Here is a 23,732-nt window from a genome sequence, read left to right as displayed (position 1 = left end):
AGACGGTATAGTCTACAATAGAAAGAATGAGCTGTCCTCAAACACTAAGAATGAGCTGTCCTCAGTCAGTCTTTCAGTCAGTCAGGCTCTCTCTCTCGTGCTCGCTCTCTTGCTCTTTCCAGATAGGGTGCTGTGGCAGGGCAAGGCTAGCCTTGCAGGAGAGGAAGATTTGGAGAGAGAGGTAGAGCAGGTGTGTCCAGTGAGAGAGGAGAGATGGGGTAGTGTCATCAGTTCAGGTCTAAACCTGTCTCTTATACACATCTAGATGTGTATAAGAGACAGACTCAGAGGGGTGAAGGTCAAAGGTCAGGGTGTGGTTAGAGCTGGAAGCCCTCCATGGGCCCATCTTGCTGCTGGAAGATGAACTGGCCTTGGTTCTGGTCCACCTGCGGGGCGATGCTAGCGTCCTCCTCCTCCACACCAAAGTAGTGCTCGATCAGGTCAAAAGCCTTCTGGTAGATCTCCTGATTCTCATGGCTCTGCAGGAACTCTATCTTGTCCAGACCTGCCGTGGACATTTTTACATTTAGCAGATGTTATTATCCAGAGTGACTTACAGTCAAGTGCATTCAACGAAGGTAGGTACGACATCCACACAGTCATTGCAAATAAAACTTCCTCAAGTAAAGCAGCCATAAGCTAAAATCAGTGCTTGTAAGAAAAGCCAGCGGATACACATACGCACACAAATTAATATCAGGCCTTAGTGACTCGCATGACAATACTGAGTCATAATCACTAACTAATGGCTGTTTAAATTTGGCAGCATGTGTCCTTGCATCTCATTAGATAAGAACTACAGAGTACACTAATCACATCACAGCAACATCTCTACTGCCATCTAGTGGAACAGTGTGTGCAATCCACTGGCTAAGTGATTATCCATAGCCTAATGACATTTCTCCTTCTCCCTGAAGAGTGCAATCGTTCCCTCTGCCTCCTTATGTCAGTGCATTCCTTATAAATCCACGAGAAATGTGCAATTTCAGGAAAAGGTGGAGAAACAGAATTGAGCGTACATTTAAGGGTTGATGCCTGTCCCATTCTCTTATGGTGTGTGTGTATGTTGAACATACCATAGGCTTCCTCTATGAGGGCACAGTAAGGATTGATGCCGGTGCCGTTCTGCTTGGCCTCTTGCTCTCCCAGTCTCAGGATGTTCTCCAGGCCGTTCAGTGACACCTGCACTATCTTACTGTCCATCACTGTCAGCAGGTCACACATGGGCTTGATGGTGTTCAGACTAACCAGGTACCTACAGGGACAGCAAGACAGACAGATTTACATTTACTCACATTTGTTAAATTTGGTTTAGCAGATATACGGTTATACAGGCTTGCTACACTGGGACAAAACCTTTGCCGTGCATGAGACTACTCCCATTAATTTCATGAATTCTTGGTGTAAGCAACAAGTCTCCAAAATGATGCTCCGGTTCTATTTAAGAATTTGACGTGCATTATTACCTGATCTGCTCAGGAGTGCCCCCAGAGGTAGCGTTGGTTATAGCCCACGCTGCTTCCTTCCTGGTGCGGAACTCTGCCTTCTGAAGAATCTCTATCAGCACTGGGAAGATGTTGGCATCTATCACAGTCTGACCAAGACAGAGAGATAGAACAGTGAGATGACATATTATATACACACCCCCTCTCCCCCCAGAACTACACAGTTCATATTATTCCACATTCAGCTCTATCAGAGTTATAAAGCAAGTACTTTTTTAAGGGGATGCTATAACAACCAAATAGTTAACATTATTTCAACAATCCCTTGACAACAGCATGTAGTTGTCAATGGTTTTTCCAGAGCTGGGGGTCTCCTTGACCCCAGGAGGCAAATTGAACGCTCTGCACCTTGTGACACTTTAGCAATAATGACCTACAGAGTGTACAAAACATTATGAACACCTGCTCTTTCCATGACAGACTGACCAGGTGAAAGCTATGATCCCTTATTGATGTCACGATAAAGAAGGATTTTTAAGCCTTGAGCCCTGGATTGAACAAGACAAATGGGCAAGACAAACGATGGGCAAAAGTATAGGCAAGACAAAAGCCTGCAGTGCCTTTGAACAGGGTATGCTAGCAGGTGCCAGGCGCACCAGTTTGTGTCAACAACTGCAACGCTGCTGGGTTTTTCACGCTGAACAGTTTCCCGTGTGTATCAAGAATGGTCCAACACCCAAAGGACATCCAGCAAACTTGACACAACTGTGTGACGCAACAGAGTCAACATGGGCCAGCATCCCTGTGGAACACTTGACACCTTGTAGCGTGCATGCCTCAACGAACTGCAGCTGTTTTGAGGGCAAAAGGAGGTGCAACTCAAAATTAGGAAGGTGTTTAATGTTCTGTAAACTCAGTGTATAACTCAATGATAAAAGCCCTCAGACAACTACTTAAAACACCGTGCTACCATCAAGCACAGGTACACACACACACACCTGGATCTGTGCTCTGTTCCCAGCTGTAATGTTAGACACAGTCCAGCAGGCCTCCTTCTTGATGGACTCCTTGGGACTGCTGAGCAGGTGTAATAGGCATGGCAACGCCGAGCAGTTCAGAATCACCTGGAACAATCAACACACACAGCTAGGACCATGTGAAGGATCAAAACTCCACACACATCAGGGTGAAGAGAGACAAAGCCATTGAGGAGGTAGCAAGAAAATAAAAACGAGTTCTACCTGAGTCTGAATGTCATCTCCTGTCACTATGTTTCCCACAGCACGCAGCGCAGGAGAGACCACCTTATAGTCACTGTGCCTGGGGAAGACCAAAAACACCAGTCAGTGTGCACCAACATCTCAATTTCTTGTGTGGGTTTGTGTCTAGCAGTACTTACATGAGTAGCTCCACCAGTCTGCGGCAGACCCCAGAGTCGATGACGGTCTGTATCTTGTCATTAGGTCCGTCAGACAGGTAGGAGAGGGCCCAGCAGGCATCAGCCAACACGTCTGGGTCACTACTGAACAGCAGCCTGGACAGCACACTCAGACAGGGAGACACCTGGGGAGGAGAGAGAGAGCAGAGAAGAAGAAAAGAGCGAGGGGGAGGAAGACGACAGAAAGAGGGATAATGGTGAAAGGAGAACATTAAGTTTTGCTAAGAGAATGGCTTTGAGAGAAATTTGTCAAAATCCCAGAGTGGTTTGTGCATTTGACAGGTGAGATCTGTTGGACTGTTAGAACTGTCCTCTGATTGGGCAGTGTGGGAATAGACCCTATTACCTTGATGAAGTCTGGAGGGGGGTTCTTCCCTCTACACAGGTTAGACAGAGCCCATACAGCATTCCTAGTTGTGGTGAGACGGTTGGATTTAGCCAGCAGCCTGCGGGGGCAGAGAACAGTTTTTAGTACACCTTGTTTCTCTGACCACAATTAAACTGTTAAACCTGACTAATCGGATTATACAACATATTAGGTAATGGTATGAAACTCTACTTCTCCTTGTTAAAACGACATGGGCCTACAGATTGATAAAACCAAGTGTGCACACACACACGTACTGTTGTAAGGAGGGCAGGATGCCACAGTTGAGAACGTAGTCTCTGCACTCTGCGTTGTCCCCGGCGATGTTCCCCAGGGCCCACACGGCCTGAAATACACCAATCACTCATCACCTCTAACTCAGCAGCCATGCATATTGCCATTCTGTAACAGTGCAGCTATATTTGCATGCAGCTAGGAGCCATAGTATACAGTACTGCAGCTGAGCCATATTTCCACACAAACGTCAGCACCATATAGAGCTGGGCTTGGAGGGCCATACCATATACTGCTACAGCTATATAACCACACAGCTAGGACCATACTGGGCTGGGATTGCTTAGTATTTGTTTACGTTAAAACCCATGGAAGGGGAGTGAATAAGAGAACACTTCAGGGAGAACGGTAGAAAATCAGAATGCAGCCACAGCGTTTATATTTAGGGAACGCAAACATAGCTGGTTTACTATCCAGATAGAATCTTCTTAGCGGGACAAATCCAATGACATCTTATTCCCATTCCTGCTAGCTATCACTGTGACCCATGTGTTAGTGTCCCATCTGGCTGCAACCCTGCCCCAAGGGCTTCAGCCTCCCCCCCAGGGCCTTGCCCAGCCCCAGGCTGTTCAGTCACCTGCTCCTGGACGTCCTCGTAGTCTGAGTTGAGCAGCTCGATGAAGATGGGTACGGCTCCCGTCTCGATAACCACCTTGGTGTGCAGGAAGGTCCCAGAGGCAATGTTGGTCAGGGCCCAGGCTGCCTCAAACTGTGTCACAAACACATTTTACACCACGGTCACATGGGGAGCATAGTACAAGCCCTCATAGACAGATACACAGGCTGAAGAGTTACGATTGACTGAGTGTCATAAAGAGGCAGAGGAAAGTTCACTAGCTATGTCTTTTACATTTTACGATTTCTAAAAGACCAAACCAAGAATTCCCAGCACATCCAACTAACAGACAGAGACCCAGCCACCTGACCAACCTGAAGAGTGCAGTTCTCACTCCTCTTGAGGAACTCCACAAACTTATTGACGACCCCTGGGGTGAGGATGACCTCATCGATGGGGGGGTTGGGCTCTGATGAGGAGGGAGAAGAGTGCAAGACAATGACATCACACTACTAGCTTAAATACATCCTGGTTCATGGCTGAAAAGTGATGCTGAAACATTCCAATACGGTGTGGAAGGAATAGCATCATTTCCAACAATGCCTGCATTACTTGCAGGCATTTGGAAAGAACAATCCATCTTTGTTTTTGAGAAAACATACTATACAAGACTATGTGTCTGTCCCAAATGGAACCCTATTCCCTATATAGTGGGCCCAGGTCAAAAGTAGTGCACTAAATAGGGAATTGTGTACCATCGGGGAAGCAACCTAGAAAATACAGGTGGCATGAGCCCTCCATTGGGGGTGTTATGAATTGAATGATTCACACAGACCTTTGGAGAGTAACTTCCTGAATTTCTGTGTGGCGATCAGCTGCTGGTCTGGATCCTCAGAGAAGATCATCTGGATCATGTCTGGAGTTATGACACCTTCCTACACAAGTCAACATACATAAAGACGTGAATGACATACAAAACCATGTACTCTGACAATACACACACATATTGCAGGGCAAGCGATGTAGTGCTACACCTGACAGGTTGATCACGTAAAGTGCACTTAGGACTTACAACCTTCATCTAGTTTTAATCACAGATTGATTTGAAAACCAAAAACTCTTGTCTTGTTTGGATACTGAAGAGAAAAGACATGGTCTACACTCTGCACTGAGGGACTAGTTAACTGTTGAAAGACAATGCCATTACTCCATAAAATAAGTAAAAAGAATGTTGGGGAAAAATAAGATTCTTAAACACATGGTTACTGTGTTTAAGAATCTTCTGTTTCCCCAACATTCTTTTTACTTATTTTATGGAGTAAAGGCAATGTCTTTCAACAGGTAACTTGTCCCTCAGTGCAGAGTGTAGACCATAAGAGTAAGAAAATGTGACAATTGGAGTAATGGTCACTTACACCTGAGACTGGTGCAGTGGAGCTGATGTCAGGGTCCTGGATAGGGCATTCCAACATGGACTCATCACCCGAGGGCACACACACATTCCTCCTCTTGAACAGCTGGGGGGAAGAGGTAAGTGTTAGTAGGACACTGACTCAATACAACACAAACAAACCAAAAATAACTATAACAGGCCAATAAAAAAATTACTCATATCTGGAGAAGATTTACCATTCAAAAGGCATTTACATGGTCAAATTGAATGAGATTAGGTTTGTCTCCACAGAATCGCGCGGCAGGCAGCCTAGTTGTTAGAGCGTTTGCCAGTAACCGAAAGGTTGCTAGATCAAATCTCAGAGCTGACAAGGTAAAAGTCTGTCGTTCTGCCTCTGAACAAGGCAGTTAACCCAATGTTCCTAGGCCGTCATTGTAAATAAGAATTTGTTCTTAACTGACTTGCCTAGTTAAATAAATAAAATGGAGAGTAGCTGATTCAGTGGTCCAGGCATAAGAACTAGAAGCACCCTACCTGCTCTTCTCTCTTCTGTTTGCGGAGTTGGATCCCCTCCTCCTCTCTCCTCCGGCGCATCTCCTGTGGGTTCAGCGCTTTGTTCTTGTAACTCTTCATTCGGTCATTCCCTGGGCTTGCCATCTCGTCTGGGGAAATAAGGATAAACATAATGTTATCCTAAACAATCAAATATACAAACTTGTGAATTCATAGCAGCCACAACCAGGCAAACTTGACTGACTAGCTAGCTAAGGTTGTTGTTAACATAGGCGCTTAATGGAAATTCAAATAAATGAAATAACTCTCGATGTGAATTTGGATTTGTTGGCCAAAAGGGGATTTGAAGACAAACCCTGCCATGCACATCTTCACACGAAAACAGCAGTTTGGGTAACAGTTTGACAGCTGATGAAGAAGACTGGTGATCAAAGAAACACAATACCAAATGTTTCTCGCTCGCTGTCATCATAATATCATCAACGTTAGATTAGTCAAGATAAAACAAAAATAGTGTTCGATGATCTCAGCTGTTAGTAATCTTTGTGTTAGCTAGCGAGTCAAATAATGCCATTCCTGGCTGGCTAGTTAGCTAGATAAAGATGACATGCGCATCAGCCAGCTAATGAATGTTAGCTAACATTAACCACTGTCTTGCTGCAGCGTCATATTTACATTGTTTGTTGTATTTTCTTGGGGAATCAGTCGTCTTCCAGGCTGGATATCTCCAATCGCAAGAAACCGGGTTCCTCTCTAGCTAGTAGTACAGTACGGCCTAGTACAGTGGTTCCAAACCAGCGGTACTACCTAGTAGGACCCCTGGCCTGGGGAGGGGTACCTGGCCTATCCAAAGGGTGTACTTGAGAAGACTCACGAGACCTTAGGCTTACTGGTAAAATGCACATGATGGGGTACTTCAGGGGTACTCCTGGCAGAACAAAATTCAGTTGGTGGTACAATAACCCAAAAAGGTTGGGAGCCACTGGCCTAGCACACAGTAACCAGTAGTAGCATGCTGGCTACCTAGCTAAAAAAATATTAGTGTTAATTGAATTAAATTACATGGTGTTCAAAAACCTAACGTATTCGTATCGTTAGCAAAATAATACTTAAATCAGCTGTAAAACCAATTATAATAGGCAACGGTAGTTAAAACTGCCATTAGACCCAAACCACTGCTTTTTAAGAGATTGTTCTTGCTAATAACACAGCCAGCAAGATAGCTAGCTAACGTTAGCTCCTTTACACCCCTCTCCTGTCCCCTCGTTTAGCAACCATCGTCATGCCAAATTACCAGATAATTCGTGATAAAAAAAAGAAAACAACAATAAAAAGGTTGTGACGATTGTATTGCTCTTACCCATTTAAGATGAATGATGTCAGAAACGCCTAGGTGTAGCTAGGTATTATTATTTCCTTCACGCAAACTCCCGAGTCCAGCTGAGAGCAATATGGCGTCTTGTATCGCTTCAAAATTTCCCAGTAACCCTCCTTGGATCAACAACCAGTGACGTTAAATCCATCAGCTCAAACTGAAGGAGGAGAAGCCAACAGGGCTGACAAGTCAAGTTGTTAGCTAGCTAGCGTTGCTAAGATGGCATATGAATGAAAAGTGAAACAGAAACACATGTATTTTGAAAGTAGTCACATAAGTCAAGCATTAGTACGGCACATCGTCCATATTCTTGAAATCGGTGAGTAACATGATGGTTAGATAGCTAGCAATCTTTCAGCGTTTTGAAGTCACGTTTTAGTCCATAGCCTGACATGTTGACTAGCTAGACAAATTCAGAATTAACTATGATAGCTGAGTTAGAATTTGGCTAGCTATCTTGGCTGACAAAGATGGGAATTGCGTTGTTGCATCTTGGCTGACAAATGTGGGCATTGCGTTGTTTCGTTATTGGGTATATTTGGTGTACATTGGATTGATATCCATCCTGTTAATTCCTATTTATTTACTGACAATTAATGTTATCTTCGTTTATCTTCATTTCAGTGTCAGTGTGACAGCTGAGCACCAGAAACAACAAGCCATGCTGACGTGTGAGATCTGTGGCGAGGAATTGGTGTTGGAGGAGGACATGAAGACCCATCTCCTCCTGAGCCACATGGAGAATGACATGGGCTGCCCCCTCTGTTCCTGGTCCGGAGTCGCCTATGACGAACTCTGCTTCCACATCAATACCACACACAAAGAGAAACCGGACCATGACGGAGGAGCAGAGGGTAGAGGTGGTCACAGTCTTGTCAGGCCCAGCTCAAGTCCTACTCCCACTACCACCATAGTGGACAGTCACTGCAAACAAGCAATTGGTTTGTCTAGGTTTGAGGGTTCTGAAGAAGGAGTAGCCAATGGGAACAGGTTTGACACCATTGGAGGAGGGGTCTCACTCAGGACATCCAATAGCACACTGGAGTCTAAGGAGCGAATGACTGTATCCCCCCAAGCTTTTAGTAGGGGGGAGTTCGGTGGAGGAAGAGCAGTGGCCATTGTTGAACCCGCCTCTTCAGTGTCTACGGGCTTTCTGAGATCAGCTCAGGACTCCAGTAGGCCTACTAGCAGACACTGTAATGCTGAGGACTCTGTGGGAGTGGGATCCGCAGAGCACACCAAAGTCAAACAGAAGCGTTTCTCCTCCCCACTTAAAGGTTTATTTTAGAGGGTGTCCGAAGTGTGTTTGTTTATTCAACATGTTACATCTGTCCTGGTTTGTTGTACTGACTGATATTAGGTGGTTTGTTGTACTAACTGATAGTGATGCACCGATATGACATCTTTGGCCGGTACTGATATCCGATATTTTCCTTACCGATAACCGATATTTAACATTTTTGCGACCTTTTAATCTTTTAAGTAGAGTTTGTCGTACTGACTGATTTTAGTTGGTTTGTCATACTGACTGATACTAGGTGGTTTGTCATACTGACTGATACTAGGTGGTTTGTCATACTGACTGATACTAGGTGGTTTGTCGTACTGGCTGATATTAGGTGGTTTGTCGTACTGGCTGATATTAGGTGGTTTGTCGTACTGGCTGATATTAGGTGGTTTGTCGTACTGGCTGATACTAGGTGGTTTGTCGTACTGGCTGATATTAGGTGGTTTGATAGCCCATTGATGAACTGTCAATGCATCCCATTAACAGTCCATGCTATCTGGTGCTCGCGAGCTCTGCCTCACTTTAATCAGTCTTCGATTGCAACACGTTTTTCTAAACCTCATCAGTTTGTTTTTTTGTACTGACTGATATTAGGTTTAGTTGGTTTGTTGTACCGAAGCGGAAGAGAGAGGCCCAACTCAGCGGACAATCTGTCTGTCTCCATCAGGTGGTGTTTTTTGTTGTTTCGTCCACCAAGCAAGAGATTGTCGAATTTAGCCAACAATAAAATGAATGGCTTATTTGCTACGAGAAGTTTATTTGTAATATAAGTTTTGTAATGCTTAAGTTATGAGTGTACTGATATAAGTAGGACACATTACATCATTGTCACTTGAGAACAAACACTATCTCGGAGATGGCTATGCATATTCATGGGATGAGGCTAGCAGCATCTCTCGCCATTGAATACAGGCAGTTAACGTCAACAACCCTTGTCGAATATTCAAAAAAGGATTACAATAATCCACCAATCCAAAGAAAAGATAGGCAGGAGCTAGACAGTCTGCCTTGCCGCTTTGCGGACAACGACGCCCATCGTTAGGGCGGGGAGATGTATATTGTCAGTATATCCATAATCTTTGGTTTGAGTAGAGTAGCACTTTATTGATCCCAACTTGGGAAATAGTTTTCACTCAGCATCACTAATAAATTACAAAGACAATGACAAACACATGATAAAAATGATTTAGAAGACACCTAAGAAGGCAATTCCTATTGAGAAGGCATCATAAATGAGTCATTTACACTTGTTAAAAAGCCTCATGGCTGTGGGTAAAAATGGTCTTCTGAACTGCTCTGTGGAGCTTCTGGGCAGGATGAACCTGCTACCGAAGCTGCTACTGTGCGGCATTCAAGTGCTGTGTGGAGTGGGTTGAAAAACTCCTCGCTATGGATTGCATTAGTCTTCTCATCATCCTGTGTCTCATTGTTATGTACTGTGTGTCTGTTGTTGTAGAGAAGCAGTTTTCCTGTCCTATGTGTGCTCTGGTCTGCACAGATGCCTTCATCCTACAGGAACATGTTGAATTGCACTTGCTGGAAGAGAGCCCAGCTGAAGGTGCAGTATCTACAGTTCAGAACATATAGACCACACAGTTCAGCACAGAACACACTGTGACTGTACAAACTCATGACAGTCTGAGTCTACACAGTTCAGCACAGACAGAACATGAGGCCCAATCCATTGTGTTAAGTCTCTGACTCCGACATAATCTGTATCTGTCTTTTCAGAGGCTGTCCTGGGGGCCACATCATCAACCGAGGCAGCATCAACCAGCAACAGCTCAGGTTTGTCTCATGCTTTTCTTCATAGGAACAAATATAGTTCAACCAAACAAAGGAAGAAGCCTGCCTATGGCAGATCCACAGAGGTTGAGGCTCTCTCTCTGCCCATGTCTTACTGATTAAGGTATAATATTCCCCCAAAAAGCAAAATGAACTTGCAAGAGAGGTTTTATCTCAACAAGAATAACCTGGATGAATAAAAATGCCCCGTTGATATCCCTTTTAACCACTGTGTGTGTCTCTGACCTTGTCCTCAGGTGGGAAGAGTTATGAGTGTCCCCTGTGTTCTGTGGTGTGTGGAGACTGCTACTCCCTACAGGAACATGTGGAGCTGCATCTTGACTATGGTACAGCCACTAGTGCAGGTATGGCTTGATTTAAACAATCATATGTGATGGGAACACAGGTTTAATTGGGATTTTGTGTTTACACTTGTGGGAATTGTCCTATAGGGCTGAATTAGAAGTGTATCTTAAGGAAGAAATATGAAAAGCAGATGAATAACCATGGTAGCAGTTGAAGGGGAACAGTTTGGTGATTATGGGGAAATTATTAGACCAAAGGTGAGGACACAACAGTTCACAGACTGAATCCAAACATTAGTGTTGTTTGTATGTGCATTTTACATTTACTGTACTTTCACTGCATTTGTAGATAACGAAATCTGAAAATACTCTGGATACATTCAGTAACATGATAAGAATATTCCTGGAAAATGTGGGCATAGGTGCAAGATAAGACAAAATTAATACAAAGGTTTGAGTGAGAGGACTAACTGGTGTCTCCTAGTGGCCACACACCTCTCCAAAGTGTGCAAAGTTCCTAAGTAATTTCAATGCACTTTTGACTCAAAGAAAAGTCTTCAACTATAAGGTGCTTTGTTTGAGCTCTCCTAGTTGTGCCATTGAGGAACTAGAGCAAGCACACTTGTAGTTGTTTTGTTTGGAACACAGCCCTGCGTCCCCGCCATCACACAATTACTGTTGTTTACACAATCCAAAAATTGTCCATTTATAAATCGCAATCTGGGTCAGATGGGCATCATTTGAAAGCCTGTTCTATTGCCAACATGACTAGCTAAGTAATAAAATACAACAGTACAGGGATAGGCTTTCACAATGCAATTCAGAGAACCAGATCATCATTTTGGTGCGCATAGAAACGAGTCATGAGTGCATTCAGGTGTGTGTGCCTCTGCAAATTTTCTTCACAATTAACAAACATGGGCTCATTCTGTTCAGAACAGCCCAGGATATTACGCCATGTCATCTTGTAACTGCATATCAAACATAGCGATCATAAATGTTGACACTGTATTTGACACAAGTTTTATGACATAGAAATGTGAAGTGCACATTTGGACTCACGGGTGTGTGGTTTGCTTGTATGACATCAAAGCGATATTTATTCTAATCATCGATGTCTCATCTTTCAAAATACATGGAGTCCTTTTAATTTACAGCATTTCCCTCACTCAGACAACAAAACATTTGCAAAAGTTGCCCAATTAGCGGGAGGTATCGGCACAACTTCTTGTTGCGCGAGATGCTCAAGTTCAGAACTGCTGTCAGGCAAAACCCATACAGTGCTGTGAAGCGCAGAGCCAGAGCTCTGATGTCATGTATAGCATGTTACTGTATAGCCAGTGAGTTCCAGTTTAGGCATTTATTAGTGCCCAAATCGGCTATTTTCTACCTGTATATGGGTGTAAAGGGTTCATGAGAAATCTATTTAGTTATGCTTCCAACATGTTTTATCTCCTACTTAGATGTAGCCATGTTATAACAATGTTATGACTGTTATTATACCATAAACATGTAAACACAGGGTCTCGGTAGAGATAGAGAATGGTGTAGTACCCCGTATTTGATTTGATTTGCACATGCACTTTATTGCCAGGCAGCTCCTGAAGTTGCAATATAATGATGTGTAATTTGTCCTTTGTGTGATCAGTTTTGAACTATGAATTTCCCTCTGGGGACTATAAAGTTTGAACTGAATGGAACTTATACAACCTGCCAGCTCATGCCGCTGAGCTCACACATGCAGCTGTCTTCACATCAGTTTTGTGTCTACTAGGTTGATTCCCATGGTGTATTAGAGAGAGGGAATTGTGACTGACGCTGTGTGTGTTGCAGTGAGCCCTGGCTCAGACCTGAGGCTGGCCAGACGGCTGCAGGAGGAGGAGAAGCAGAGGAGGAAGGAGCAGGAGGCCAAGAGGGAGGCTGAGGAGTTCAAGAAGCTGCAGGTCCTTATAAAGCACAACCATAATACGCCTGGAGTAGTGGATTTGACCTTGCTGCATGATGCACAATATGATGCGTGTCTGTGCTTTGTCACATGGCTTATGTAGGAGTGTGTGGTATATTTGTGTTTCTGCACGTCAGCAAGCATGGTTTACAGTATATGTGTGTCTGCTTATGTATGCTGAGTGTGGTGGTGACCTCACCCTGACCCCTTGCTGTGTGTGTGTGTTTAGAGGCAGTTTGGTGTGGACGGGAGGGGGGGCTACCGCAAACAGATGGAGAGGACCATGGAGAAAGCCGTGTCTCAAGGTGTCATGGTGCCTGCTGACTTCCACAACAAGAGAGCAGAGATGATGGAGGCTCTGGCCTCAGGGGTCGACGATGGCAGGACCAGAACGCAGGGTGTGTGTGTGATTACATTTCTTATCCGGATCTTGACTAACATAGCTCCCTCATGATTTACTATGTTCTCAAACTGAGTTGTTTAGATCACATCACGTTATCTGTTTATACAGCTGTCTATCTACCATCTCTCAGGAAATTAAACCATGTTTTAGAAATGTTTTTCCTACATTTTATTTAGCCTATTTGTCATTAATAACGGTCTTCTTTCAATTGAGGGGGGGGGAATGCCATCTCCACCTTAGCCCCCCCCCTCTCTTTCTCTGTCTTTGTCATTCTCTTTGTTTATTGTATTCCTCTCATTCTGTCAGGTGGGCTGGGTGCTCTGTATGTTTACTACCAGAGGGAGGTCAGAGACTGTGTCCACGTGTGGCTGAGTGCTGACACAGACCACTTCTGCTCATCAGAGGGGGATAAGGGCTGGGGATGTGGCTACAGAAACTTCCAGATGCTCCTGTCCTCTCTGCAAAGAATGGAGCCCTACACTACCTGTCTCTCAGGTACACACAGACAGAGACACATCTTCTAAAACATCACATTCTACAATTGTTTACCATTCTCTCAAATCCAGTAGCTGTCTGGATCGCTTAATGAAACAGTTGAATGCAGCCCTCTCAAAAAGCATTTTTACCATGTAATCTCCTAAACTAATTTTCTCTTACATCTTCTGTCATGGCATCTTTTCCTTGCCCCCCTCTCCCTCCTCACCCAGAGGGGTCAGTACCCAGCATCCCCCGGGTGCAGGTTTTGATAGAGGGGGCGTGGCGGGAGGGGTTAGACCCACAGGGCGCCACCCACTTTAACCAGCGACTACAGGGCACACGGGCCTGGATAGGAGCTACGGAGATCTACGCTCTCTGCACCTCCCTCAGAGTCAGGTTAGAGCCCAGAGAGTCACACACAGAACGATAACATACAACACGCATTAGAACATCACACATTTGTGTAGCCAGCTATATTTGAATTAGATACACCTGAATGGACACACAGGCTGAGTATACAAAATAAAAAGAATACCTACTCTTTCCATGACATAGACTGACCAGGTGAATCCAGGTGAAAGCTATGATCCCTTATTGATGGCACTTGTTAAATCCACTTCAATCAGTGTAGATGAAGGGGAGGAGACAGGTTAAAGAAGGATTTTTCAGCCTTGAGACAGTTAAGACATGGATTGTGTGTGTGCCATTCAGAGGGTGAATGGGCAAGACAAAATATTTAAGTGCCTTTGAATGGGGTATGGTAATAGGTGCCAGGCACACCGGTGTGTGTCAAGAACTGCAACGCTGCTGGGTTTTTCACACTCAACAGTTTCCTGTATGTACAGTTGAAGTCGGAAGTTTACACACACCTTAACCAAATACATTTAAACTCAGTTTTTCACAATTCCTGACGTTTAATCCTAGTAAAACTTCCCTGTCTTAGGTCAGTTAGGATCACCACTTTATTTTAAGAATGTGAAATGTCAGAATAATAGTAGAGTGATTTATTTATTTCATCACATTCCCAGTTACACTCAATTAGTATTTGGTAGCATTGTCTTTAAATTGTCTAACTTGGGTCAAACGTTTCAAGGTAGCCTTCCACAAGCTTCCCACAGGCCTCCTTACTCACACACACTTTTTCAGTTCTGCCCACAAATTTTCTATAGGATTGAGGTCAGGGCTTTGTGATGGCCACTCCAATACCTTGACTTTGTTGTCCTTAAGCCATTTTGCCACAACTTTGGAAGTATGCTTGGGGTCATTGTCCATTTGGAAGACCAATTTGCGACCAATCTTTAACTTCCTGACTGATGTCTTGAGATGTTGCTTCAATATATCCACATTATTTTCCTCCCTCATGATGCCATCTATTTTGTGAAGTGCACCAGTCCCTCCTGCAGCAAAGCATCCCCACAACATGATGCTGCCACCCCCGTGCTTCACGGTTGGGATGGTGTTCTTCGGCTTGCAAGCTTCCCCCTTTTTCCTCCAAACATAACGATGGTCATTATGGCCAAACAGTTCTATTTTTAATTCCATCAGACATTACGATTTTTGTTCCCATGTGTAGTTGCAAACCGTAGTTTGGCTTTTTTAAGGTGGTTTTGGAGCAGTGGCTTCTTCCTTGCTGAGCGGCCTTTCAGGTTATGTCGAAATAGGACTCGTTTTACTGTGGATATAGATACTTTTGTACCTGTTTCCTCCAGCATCTTCACAAGGTCCTTTGCTGTTGTTCTGGGATTGATTTGCACTTTTCGCGCCAAAGTACGTTCATCTCTAGGAGACAGAACGCGTCTCCTTCCTGAGCGGTATGACGGCTGCGTGGTCCCATGGTGTTTATACTTGCGTACTATTGTTTGTACAGATGAACGTGGTACCTTCAAACGTTTGAAAATTGCTCCCAAGGATGAATCAGACTTGTGGAGGTCTACAATTTTTAGAGTCCATGCCCTGGCGATTTGAAACTGTTCTGAGGGAAAAGGGGGGGCTCAATATTAGGTGTTCCTAATGTGTTTTGTATACTCAGTGTACACACACGGAGTCACTATAGAATGTACATGGTGGAAAATGGAGTCTGTTCTCAGTCAGTTACCTCTAACCTGTGTCCCCACAGTGCCCGTGTTCTAGACTTCCACCAGCCCACGGGCCCAGGGGACACCCACCCCCGCCTCTTTGACTGGGTGAAGCAGTACTTCTCTCAGACTGCCACCAGAGGCGCCAGACTACTGCCCCGGGTGGTGCAGACCACACAGCCGCCCCTCTACCTCCAGCACCAAGGTAGTCTTATCATGGGTTTGGTGGATTAGGTGATGATGGGTTACTGATATCCAATGTAGAATTTGTTTATGGCATGTGTCTATTTTATGTTTGCTTGTGTGTCGTTTAGTGCTGAGCGATTAGTGCTTTTTGAGGTCGGTTGTGTTTTGGTTCGATCATTCCAAAATAATCACGGATTTCGGTTTCGATATTATTATTTTTTATATTAAATGCATTATACGTTTTGTGGGTTGAATGCTGTAACAACAATAAAAGTCCCATGATGGTAGTGACTGCCCATTACTGCTTATCACTTAACTATCACTTATTCACATTTAATAAAATATTTCAGTTGTTGTGTATATTACATTTGTTTTATTTGATGACTTTATTATTTAATTCCAAGTCATCATCTCATCTCTATAGAGCTGCTGCCCATGCTGTCTGACAAAATCACTATTTTAGTAGTTCTTCAAAGCATTCATAAGACATACTTTAATGACTGCTGAATACCAACTATCAATCACTTAGATCATGTATTTTCAGGTAGAGATACCTCTCGAGGGTAACTGCTTTCTATCTCACTCGATCAAGCGTGCTCCACACAGACCGGACAAGTAGGCGGGCGCGCAACGGATTATAGTCATTATAGTTAATTACCATGTCTGCTCCACAGAGACCGGACAAGTAGGTGGGCGTGCAATGGATTATAGTCATTGTAGTTAACTACCACATTTTCTGCACTTAACTATGTCGAAACATTACCTGGTGGAAGCTTTAACTCCCTACTACATCACTCAGTTCGGGCTTGATCTGATTTATCTCTAGAGAAACTGGACATCTAGCTCACAGAACAAAAACTAATGAAATGGAATTAAAATAATTGAATCTATGTGGGTCAATTAGTTGATTAAAAACTGAAATATAACTGAAATGTTGGTTAATCGCTCAGTACTAGAGTGTTTCAGGGAGATTTGTTTGTTTTGTCTGTGTGTACAGTCGTGGCCAAAAGTTTTGAGAATGACACAAGTATTAATTTTCACAAAGTCTGCTGCCTCAGTTAGTATGATGGCAATTTGCATATACTTCAGAATGTTATGAAGAGTGATCAGATGAATTGCAATTATTTGCCAAGTCCCTCTGCCATGCAAATGAACTGAATCCCCCAAAAACATTTCCAATGCATTTCAGCCCTGCGACAAAAGGACCAGCTGACATCATGTCAGTGATTCTCTCGTTAACACAGGTGTGAGTGTTGACGAGGACAAGGCTGGAGATCACTCTGTCATGCTGATTGAGTTCGAATAACAGACTGGAAGCTTCAAAGGGAGGGTGGTGCTTGGAATCATTGTTCTTCCTCTGTCAACCATGGTTACCTGCAAGGAAACACGTGCCGTCATCACCGCTTTGCACAAAAAGGGCTTCACAGGCAAGTATATTGCTGCCAGTAAGATTGCACCTAAATCAACCATTTATCAGATCATCAAGAACTTCAAGGAGAGCAGTTCAATTGTTGTGAAGAAGGCTTCAGGGCGCCCAAGAAAGTCCAGCAAGTGCCAGGGCCGTCTCCTAAAGTTGATTCAGCTGCGGGATCGGGGCACCACCAGTACAGAGCTCGCTCAGGAATGGTAGCAGGCAGGTGTGAGTGCATCTGCTTGCACAGTGAGGCGAAGAATTTTGGAGGATGGCCTGGTGTCAAGAAGGACAGCAAAGAAGCCACTTCTCTCCAGGAAAAACATCAGGGACAGACTGATATTCTGCAAAAGGTACAGGGTTTGGACTGCTGAGGACTGGGGTAAAGTCATTTTCTCTGATGAATCCCCTTTCCGATTGTTTGGGGCATCCGTAAAAAAGCTTGTCCGGAGAAGACAAGGTGAGCGCTACCATCAGTCCTGTGTCATGCCAACAGTAAAGCATCCTGAGACCATTCATGTGTGGGGTTGCTTCTAGGCCAATGGAGTGGGCTCACTCACAATTTTGCCTAAGAACACAGCCATGAATAAAGAATGGTACCAACACATCCTCCGAGAGCAACTTCTCCCAACCATCCAGGAACAGTTTAGTGACGAACAATGTCATTTCCAGCATGATGGAGCACCTTGCCATGAGGCAAAAGTGATAACTAAGTGGCTCGGGGAACAAAACATCGATATTTTGGGTCCATGGCCAGGAAACTCCCCAGACCTTAATCCCATTGAGAACTTGTGGTCAATCCTCAAGAGGCGGGTGGACAAACAAATACCCACAAATTCTGACAAACTCCAAGCATTGATTATGCAAGAATGGGCTGCCATCAGTCAGGATGTGGCCCAGAAGTTAATTGACAGCATGCCAGGGCCGATTGCAGAGGTCTTGAAAAAGAAGGGTCAACACTGCAAATATTGACTCTTTGCATCAACTTCATGTAATTGTCAATAAAGGCCTTTGACACTTATGATATGCTTGTAATTATACTTCAGTTCCATAGTAACATCTGACAAAAATATCTGAAGACACTGAAGCAGCAAACTTTGTGGAAATTAATATTTGTGTCATTCTCAACTTTTGGCCACGACTATACATCTGGTGTCTATGTTATCTCTAAATCCGTGTTCACATTGGCAGTTTGAAGTGACTCAAATCCTATTTATTTGCATATCCGATTCAAATCTGTTCTGTTTCCTGCAGTCTGAACTGCCAAAAAGCACATGGAATCTGATATTTCAAGCCACATTTCAAACCACCTTCATAGGTGTTTTTAAAGTCAGATACAAATCTGATTTGTGACTTGTGTGAACGGTCAAACCAGATTTATTTGCCCTCAAGTGTTTTTTAAACTTTTTTGGCATATCTTGTTGCTTGCTAGCTACTCTGTTGACAGTTTGACACGAACATGTGGTAGTAACTTGCTTGTTAATTGTTTACAAACAAATGAGTGAATGTGCTAGAAAGCTAAACTGCTAGCTAGTTGACTGCTGTGGCTATCCAGAAGATTCCATTTGAAAGTTGGATCATCTTATCCTTTTGAGGCTTTAAGTGTTCTTACACTATGATTTTTGAACATGCAAAGCTACTGGGTAAGCATCCATGGCAGGCATTGTTATTACCTTAGCTTGCTACATAACTTCTGAGTGATAGGAAGCATGAGCACCACCACCAATCAGCCTACACCACTGTGCACACACCCGTTGTTACTATGACAACTAGCGTAGCCATGTCAGCAAATGAATGCTGTCTGAACACACACGAATCCGATTTGGTCACTTGTAACATGCTGTGTGGAAAGTCAGTAGTGCAAAATGCATTTGAAAAACATAACTGATTTGGGCATTAAGGCCTGCAGTGTGAACAAGGCTTTAGTGTGTTTCCTCCATGTATTCTATCGACATCCTCAGGCCATAGCCGCTCTATAGTCGGAGTGGAACAGAAGAAGAATGGCAGCCTGTGCCTGTTGCTCCTGGACCCTGGCTGTACACCAGGAGATGTGAGGAAACTGCTGAGCCAAGATGGCTCCACTGTTAGCACAGCTGTCCGCCGCATGAGGAAGTTCCCTGGCAACCTGAAACATAGGCAGTACCAGGTGGTGGCTGTAGATGGCGTGCTCTCCCCCGAGGAGAAACAGGTTAGTCCGAGTGGCTCTTAACTGCTTACAGGTACAGTATTTAGTCCTCTGGATGGTGTTCCGTAAGGATAAAACCCTTTGAAACGAAGTGAAACAGGGAGGTTGTACCTGAAATTCTCCAATAGGAACACAGATTTTGACTTTAAGTTGTGAAGTGTTTTGCTACGATGTGCACTGAACTGGGAATCAACTGTTCAATTTTGATATTGATTTGTTTTTTGTTTGTCAGACCCGCGTTCTCAACTCAAGAACACTGCAAGCCGAGAGGATCCCTTGATGCTGGAATGCAGTTGTCGCATTCATTTTACTGGGAATGTAAATTTATAACTGCCAAAAACATTTCATGTTGAATTTTCTTTGATATTTTATGAAGGTAATAAATGATATATTTTTAACGTTGCCTTTTTCTCTGTTCTGTTCAAATCCTCAACATATTCCTGTGTGTAAAATTGGGACCTTGTAAAAGGCATAAGGACACACTCTGAGAATGGAACATGTATTCATATATTTATTGAACTACCAGAAATGACTGTAACCAAACATTGTATATTACTGGTAAATGACAAGAATTAACTGTAAAAAAACATTTATATATATATATATATATATACACACTACCATTCAAAAGTTTGGGGTCACTTAGAAATGTCCTTGTTTTTAAAAGAAAAGCACATTTTTTGTCCCTTAAAATAACATCAAATTGATCAGAAATACAGTGTAGACATTGGTAATGTTGTAAATGACTATCGTAGCTGGAAACGGCGGATTTTTTATGGAATATCTACATAGGCGTACAGAGGCCCATTATCAGCAACCACCACTCCTGTGTTCCAATGGCACGTTATGTTAACTAATCCAAGTTTACCATTTTAAAAGGCTAATTGATCATTAGAAAGCCCTTTTGCAATTATGTTAGCACAGCTGAAAACTGTTGTCCTGATTAAAGAAGCAATAAAACTGGCCTTCTTTAGACTAGTTGAGCATCAGCATTTGTGGGTTCGATTACAGGCTCAAAATGGCCAGAAACAAAGAACTTTCTTCTGAAACTCGTCAGTCTATTCTTGTTCTGAAAAATGAAGGCTATTCCATGAGAGAAATTGCCAAGAAACTTAAGATCTTGTACAACGCTGTGTACTACTCCCTTCACAGAACAGCGCAAACTGTCTCTAACCAGAATAGAAAGAGGAGTGGGAGGCCCCGGTGCACAACTGAGCAAGAGTACAAGTACATTAGTGTCTAGTTTGAGAAACAGACGCCTCACAAGTCCTCAACTGGGAGCTTCATTAAATAGTACCCGCAAAACACCAGTCTCAACGTCAACAGTGAAAAGACTACTCCGAGATGCTAGCCTTCTAGGCAGAGTTGCAAAGAAAAAGCCATATCTCAGACTGGCCAATAAAAATAAAAGATTAAGATGGGCAAAAGAACACAGACACTGGACAGAGGAAGATTGGGGGGGAAAAAGGTTATGGACAGACAAATCTAAGTTTGAGGTGTTCGAATCACAAAGAAGAACATTCAGAAAAAATTAAGAAGAACACGCAGAAAAAATGAAAAGATGCTTGAGGAGTGCTTTACGCCATCTGTCAAGCATGGTGGAGGCAATGTGATGGTCTGGGGGTGCTTTGGTTGTGGTAAAGTGCGAAATTTGTACAGGGTAAAAGGGATCTTGAGGAAGGAAGGCTATCACTCCATTTTGCAACGCCATGCCATACCCTGTGGACGGCGCTTAATTGGAGCCAATTTTCTCCTACAACAGGACAATGACCCAAAGCACAGCTCCAAACTATGCAATAATTATTTAGGTAAAAAGCAGTCAGCTGGTGTTCTGTCTATAATGGAATGGTCAGCACAGTCACCGGATCTCAACCCTATTGAGCTGTTGTGGGAGCAGCTTGACCATATGGTACGTAAAAACACAGACACTGCCCCTGAACAAGACAATTAACTCACTGTTCCTAGGCCGTCATTGAAAATAAGAATTTGTTCTTAACTGACTTGCCTAGTTAAATAAAGGTAAAATGAAAAAGAAGTGCCCATTAAGCCGATGTGAATTCTCTTCAGATGACCTCAACAAATTGACAACTAGAATGCCAAAGGTCTGCAAGGCTGTAATTGCTGCAAATGGAGGATTCTTTTACGAAAGCAAATTTTGAAGGACACAGTTATTTCAATTAAAAATCATTATTTATAACCTTGTCAACGTCTTGACTATATTTCCTATTCATTTTGCAACTCATTTCATGTATGTTTTTATGGAAAACAAGGACATTTCTAAGTGACTCCAAACTTTTGAATGGTAGTTATGTATATGTATGTATGTAATAAACTCAGCAAAAAAATAAACGTCCCTTTTTCAGGACCCTGTCTTTCAAAGACAATTTGTAAAAATCGAAATAACTTCACAGATCTTCATTGTAAAGGGTTTAAACATGGTTTCCCATGCTTGTTCAATGAACCATAAACAATTAATGAACATGCATCTGTGGAACGGTCGTTAAGACACTAACAGCTTACAGACGGTAGGCAATTAAGGTCACAGTTATGAAAACTGGATCGGAGAGTGAGGGCTAGGGCCATTCCCCCCAGAAATGTCCGTGAACTTGCAGGTGCTTTGGTGGAAGACTGGGGTGACATCTCACAGCAAGAGCTGGCAAATCTGGTGCAGTCCATGAGGAGGAGATGCACTGCAGTACTTAATGCAGCTGGTGGCCACACCAGATACTGACTGTTACTTTTGATTTTGACCCTCCCCTTTGTTCAGGGACACATTATTCCATTTATGTTAGTCATGTCTGTGTCATGTCTGTGGAACTTGTTCAGTTTATGTCTGTTGTTGAATCTTATGTTCATACAAATATTTACACATGTTAAGTTTGCTGAAAATAAACACAGTTGACAGTGAGGGGACGTTTCTTTTTTTGCTGAGTTTATATATATACACACACACAAACATTAACGGAGTGCATTCATGGAGAGACACGCCTGGTGCATCTTTACCCCACACTGTCTTTCACTAGAAGTAGGAATAGACCAGCCTCTCCTCATGTATTGTCAAATCAGAAAACAAGACCAAGTAGTTCTCCCCTTTCTCAAACATGAGTCAGGTTACATGGGGAGACATAGAGACCACTGATGATTTAGTGTTGAGTCACGCTTTATCCTTCTGTCCTGTTCCAATTGAGGAGGAACATTCCGCAACCACAGCTTTTATCTTCTTACAGTATCTGGGGGCCCCGGCCCTCTGGGTACGTGCGGCTTTGGTGGAACAGATACACACACATACACTGACATTTACTCACACACACATATACCCTCCCACAAACACAGATGACACACACCCTCACTCACACCCTCCTAGCAAGTCACCTGGCAACACGATCACTACTGTGAGAATAGTACAGATTTTTTTTAAATTGCTGGTGAAAAGGACATTCTGTAAAACAGATTATTCCCAGGCCACTGACTGGAATGTTCTAATTACTATTGAACTGGTAGGACCGCAGTCTGTGGGTTGGTTGGAGGAACTCTTCTCTGGTACATTCTTTCCTCCAAGGCTCTGTCCTGATTCCTGTCCATGCCCCCTCAGCAACGTGACAGTTCACTGATAACTGACAGATATGTGGATTGCGACTACGCATGTCCTTATCAGTTCTACAGAGAATAGATATGTATTGTATAGGTACGTATTGGGCATATAGTGCTGTCATATTAGAGAAATTTCAAAAACTGGTGAAAGGTATTTTTATGTTTTATTGATCTCTAACAAAATATGAATCCAGCAGAAGTATTAGGGTTCATGCATGACAGGGCCTGGCCAGAAAACGTGGAGAGATGACATTTGCCCTAAAACACTTTTCAATCACCATATCAACGCAAAACGTTAAAAAGAGGGGGAAAGTGCTGTATTTTAGACCGATTTGCCTCATGATTTGTCAACTCGAAGACAAGATCTCTTTCAGTCACACTGGAGCGCTGCTACAGGCTCTTTGCATGCCTTAACCAATCAGATTCACAGAAATCGCAGGTCACGCGGGCTGGGCACAATGCACAAAGTTTAAGGCAGTCTCCACTTTCTTCTGGTATTTATTTAGCAAGCCTGATAACACATCACACCAGACAGACACAAACAAAAACTCTTCCATAAATGTATCAGCCTATACACTTAAACTTTAGCGATCTGACATGCTGTATTGCATGGAAACAATATAATTTTTCAGTCTGATCACTACTATGTGCCCTATCTCTTGCCAGGGTGAAGGAAGCGGTAACTTGGTGTATTTATAGC

The 23,732-nt window shown here is 43.3% G+C and overlaps 2 protein-coding genes across 5 annotated transcripts; one reads left to right on the top strand and one right to left on the bottom strand.

Annotated features, from left to right (window-relative positions):
- Positions 1-286: 286 nt before the first annotated feature.
- On the bottom strand, positions 287-7,458 carry kpna5 (karyopherin alpha 5 (importin alpha 6)). 3 transcript variants are annotated; one of them, XM_023988811.2, is made up of 14 exons: positions 7,367-7,458; positions 6,028-6,155; positions 5,516-5,617; positions 4,936-5,035; positions 4,475-4,569; positions 4,122-4,253; positions 3,508-3,596; positions 3,230-3,329; positions 2,845-3,008; positions 2,687-2,765; positions 2,444-2,569; positions 1,467-1,594; positions 1,077-1,255; positions 287-505 (listed from the first exon to the last, which is right to left on the bottom strand). In XM_023988811.2, exons 1-14 carry the CDS (start codon positions 7,368-7,370, stop codon positions 318-320), a joined length of 1,614 nt encoding a protein of 537 aa, XP_023844579.1. In that variant the 5' UTR covers positions 7,371-7,458; the 3' UTR covers positions 287-317. The 3 variants fall into 3 exon arrangements, with proteins under 3 accessions (XP_023844579.1, XP_023844580.1, XP_070300025.1); XM_023988812.3 differs by lacking the exon at positions 7,367-7,458 and adding an exon at positions 6,682-6,773; XM_070443924.1 differs by lacking the exon at positions 7,367-7,458 and having other exon boundaries at positions 6,028-6,192.
- A 153-nt stretch (positions 7,459-7,611) lies between these two features.
- On the top strand, positions 7,612-19,839 carry zup1 (zinc finger containing ubiquitin peptidase 1). 2 transcript variants are annotated; one of them, XM_023988808.3, is made up of 12 exons: positions 7,612-7,700; positions 8,006-8,658; positions 10,126-10,227; positions 10,401-10,457; positions 10,712-10,819; positions 12,593-12,702; positions 12,934-13,102; positions 13,414-13,602; positions 13,815-13,980; positions 15,701-15,864; positions 19,218-19,444; positions 19,674-19,839. In XM_023988808.3, the coding sequence occupies exons 2-12, from the start codon at positions 8,043-8,045 to the stop codon at positions 19,719-19,721; spliced, it is 1,956 nt and encodes a 651-aa protein (XP_023844576.1). In that variant the 5' UTR covers positions 7,612-7,700; positions 8,006-8,042; the 3' UTR covers positions 19,722-19,839. The 2 variants fall into 2 exon arrangements, with proteins under 2 accessions (XP_023844576.1, XP_070300024.1); XM_070443923.1 differs by lacking the exons at positions 19,218-19,444; positions 19,674-19,839 and adding an exon at positions 18,511-19,211.
- The last annotated feature ends 3,893 nt before the right edge of the window (positions 19,840-23,732 follow it).

The sequence above is a fragment of the Salvelinus sp. IW2-2015 genome, linkage group LG6.1 (genome assembly GCF_002910315.2).
Source record: "Salvelinus sp. IW2-2015 linkage group LG6.1, ASM291031v2, whole genome shotgun sequence".
Lineage (NCBI taxonomy): Eukaryota > Metazoa > Chordata > Actinopteri > Salmoniformes > Salmonidae > Salvelinus > Salvelinus sp. IW2-2015.
The sequence above is the reverse complement of the archived record's forward strand: the minus strand, read 5'-3'. Positions and strand labels throughout refer to the sequence as shown.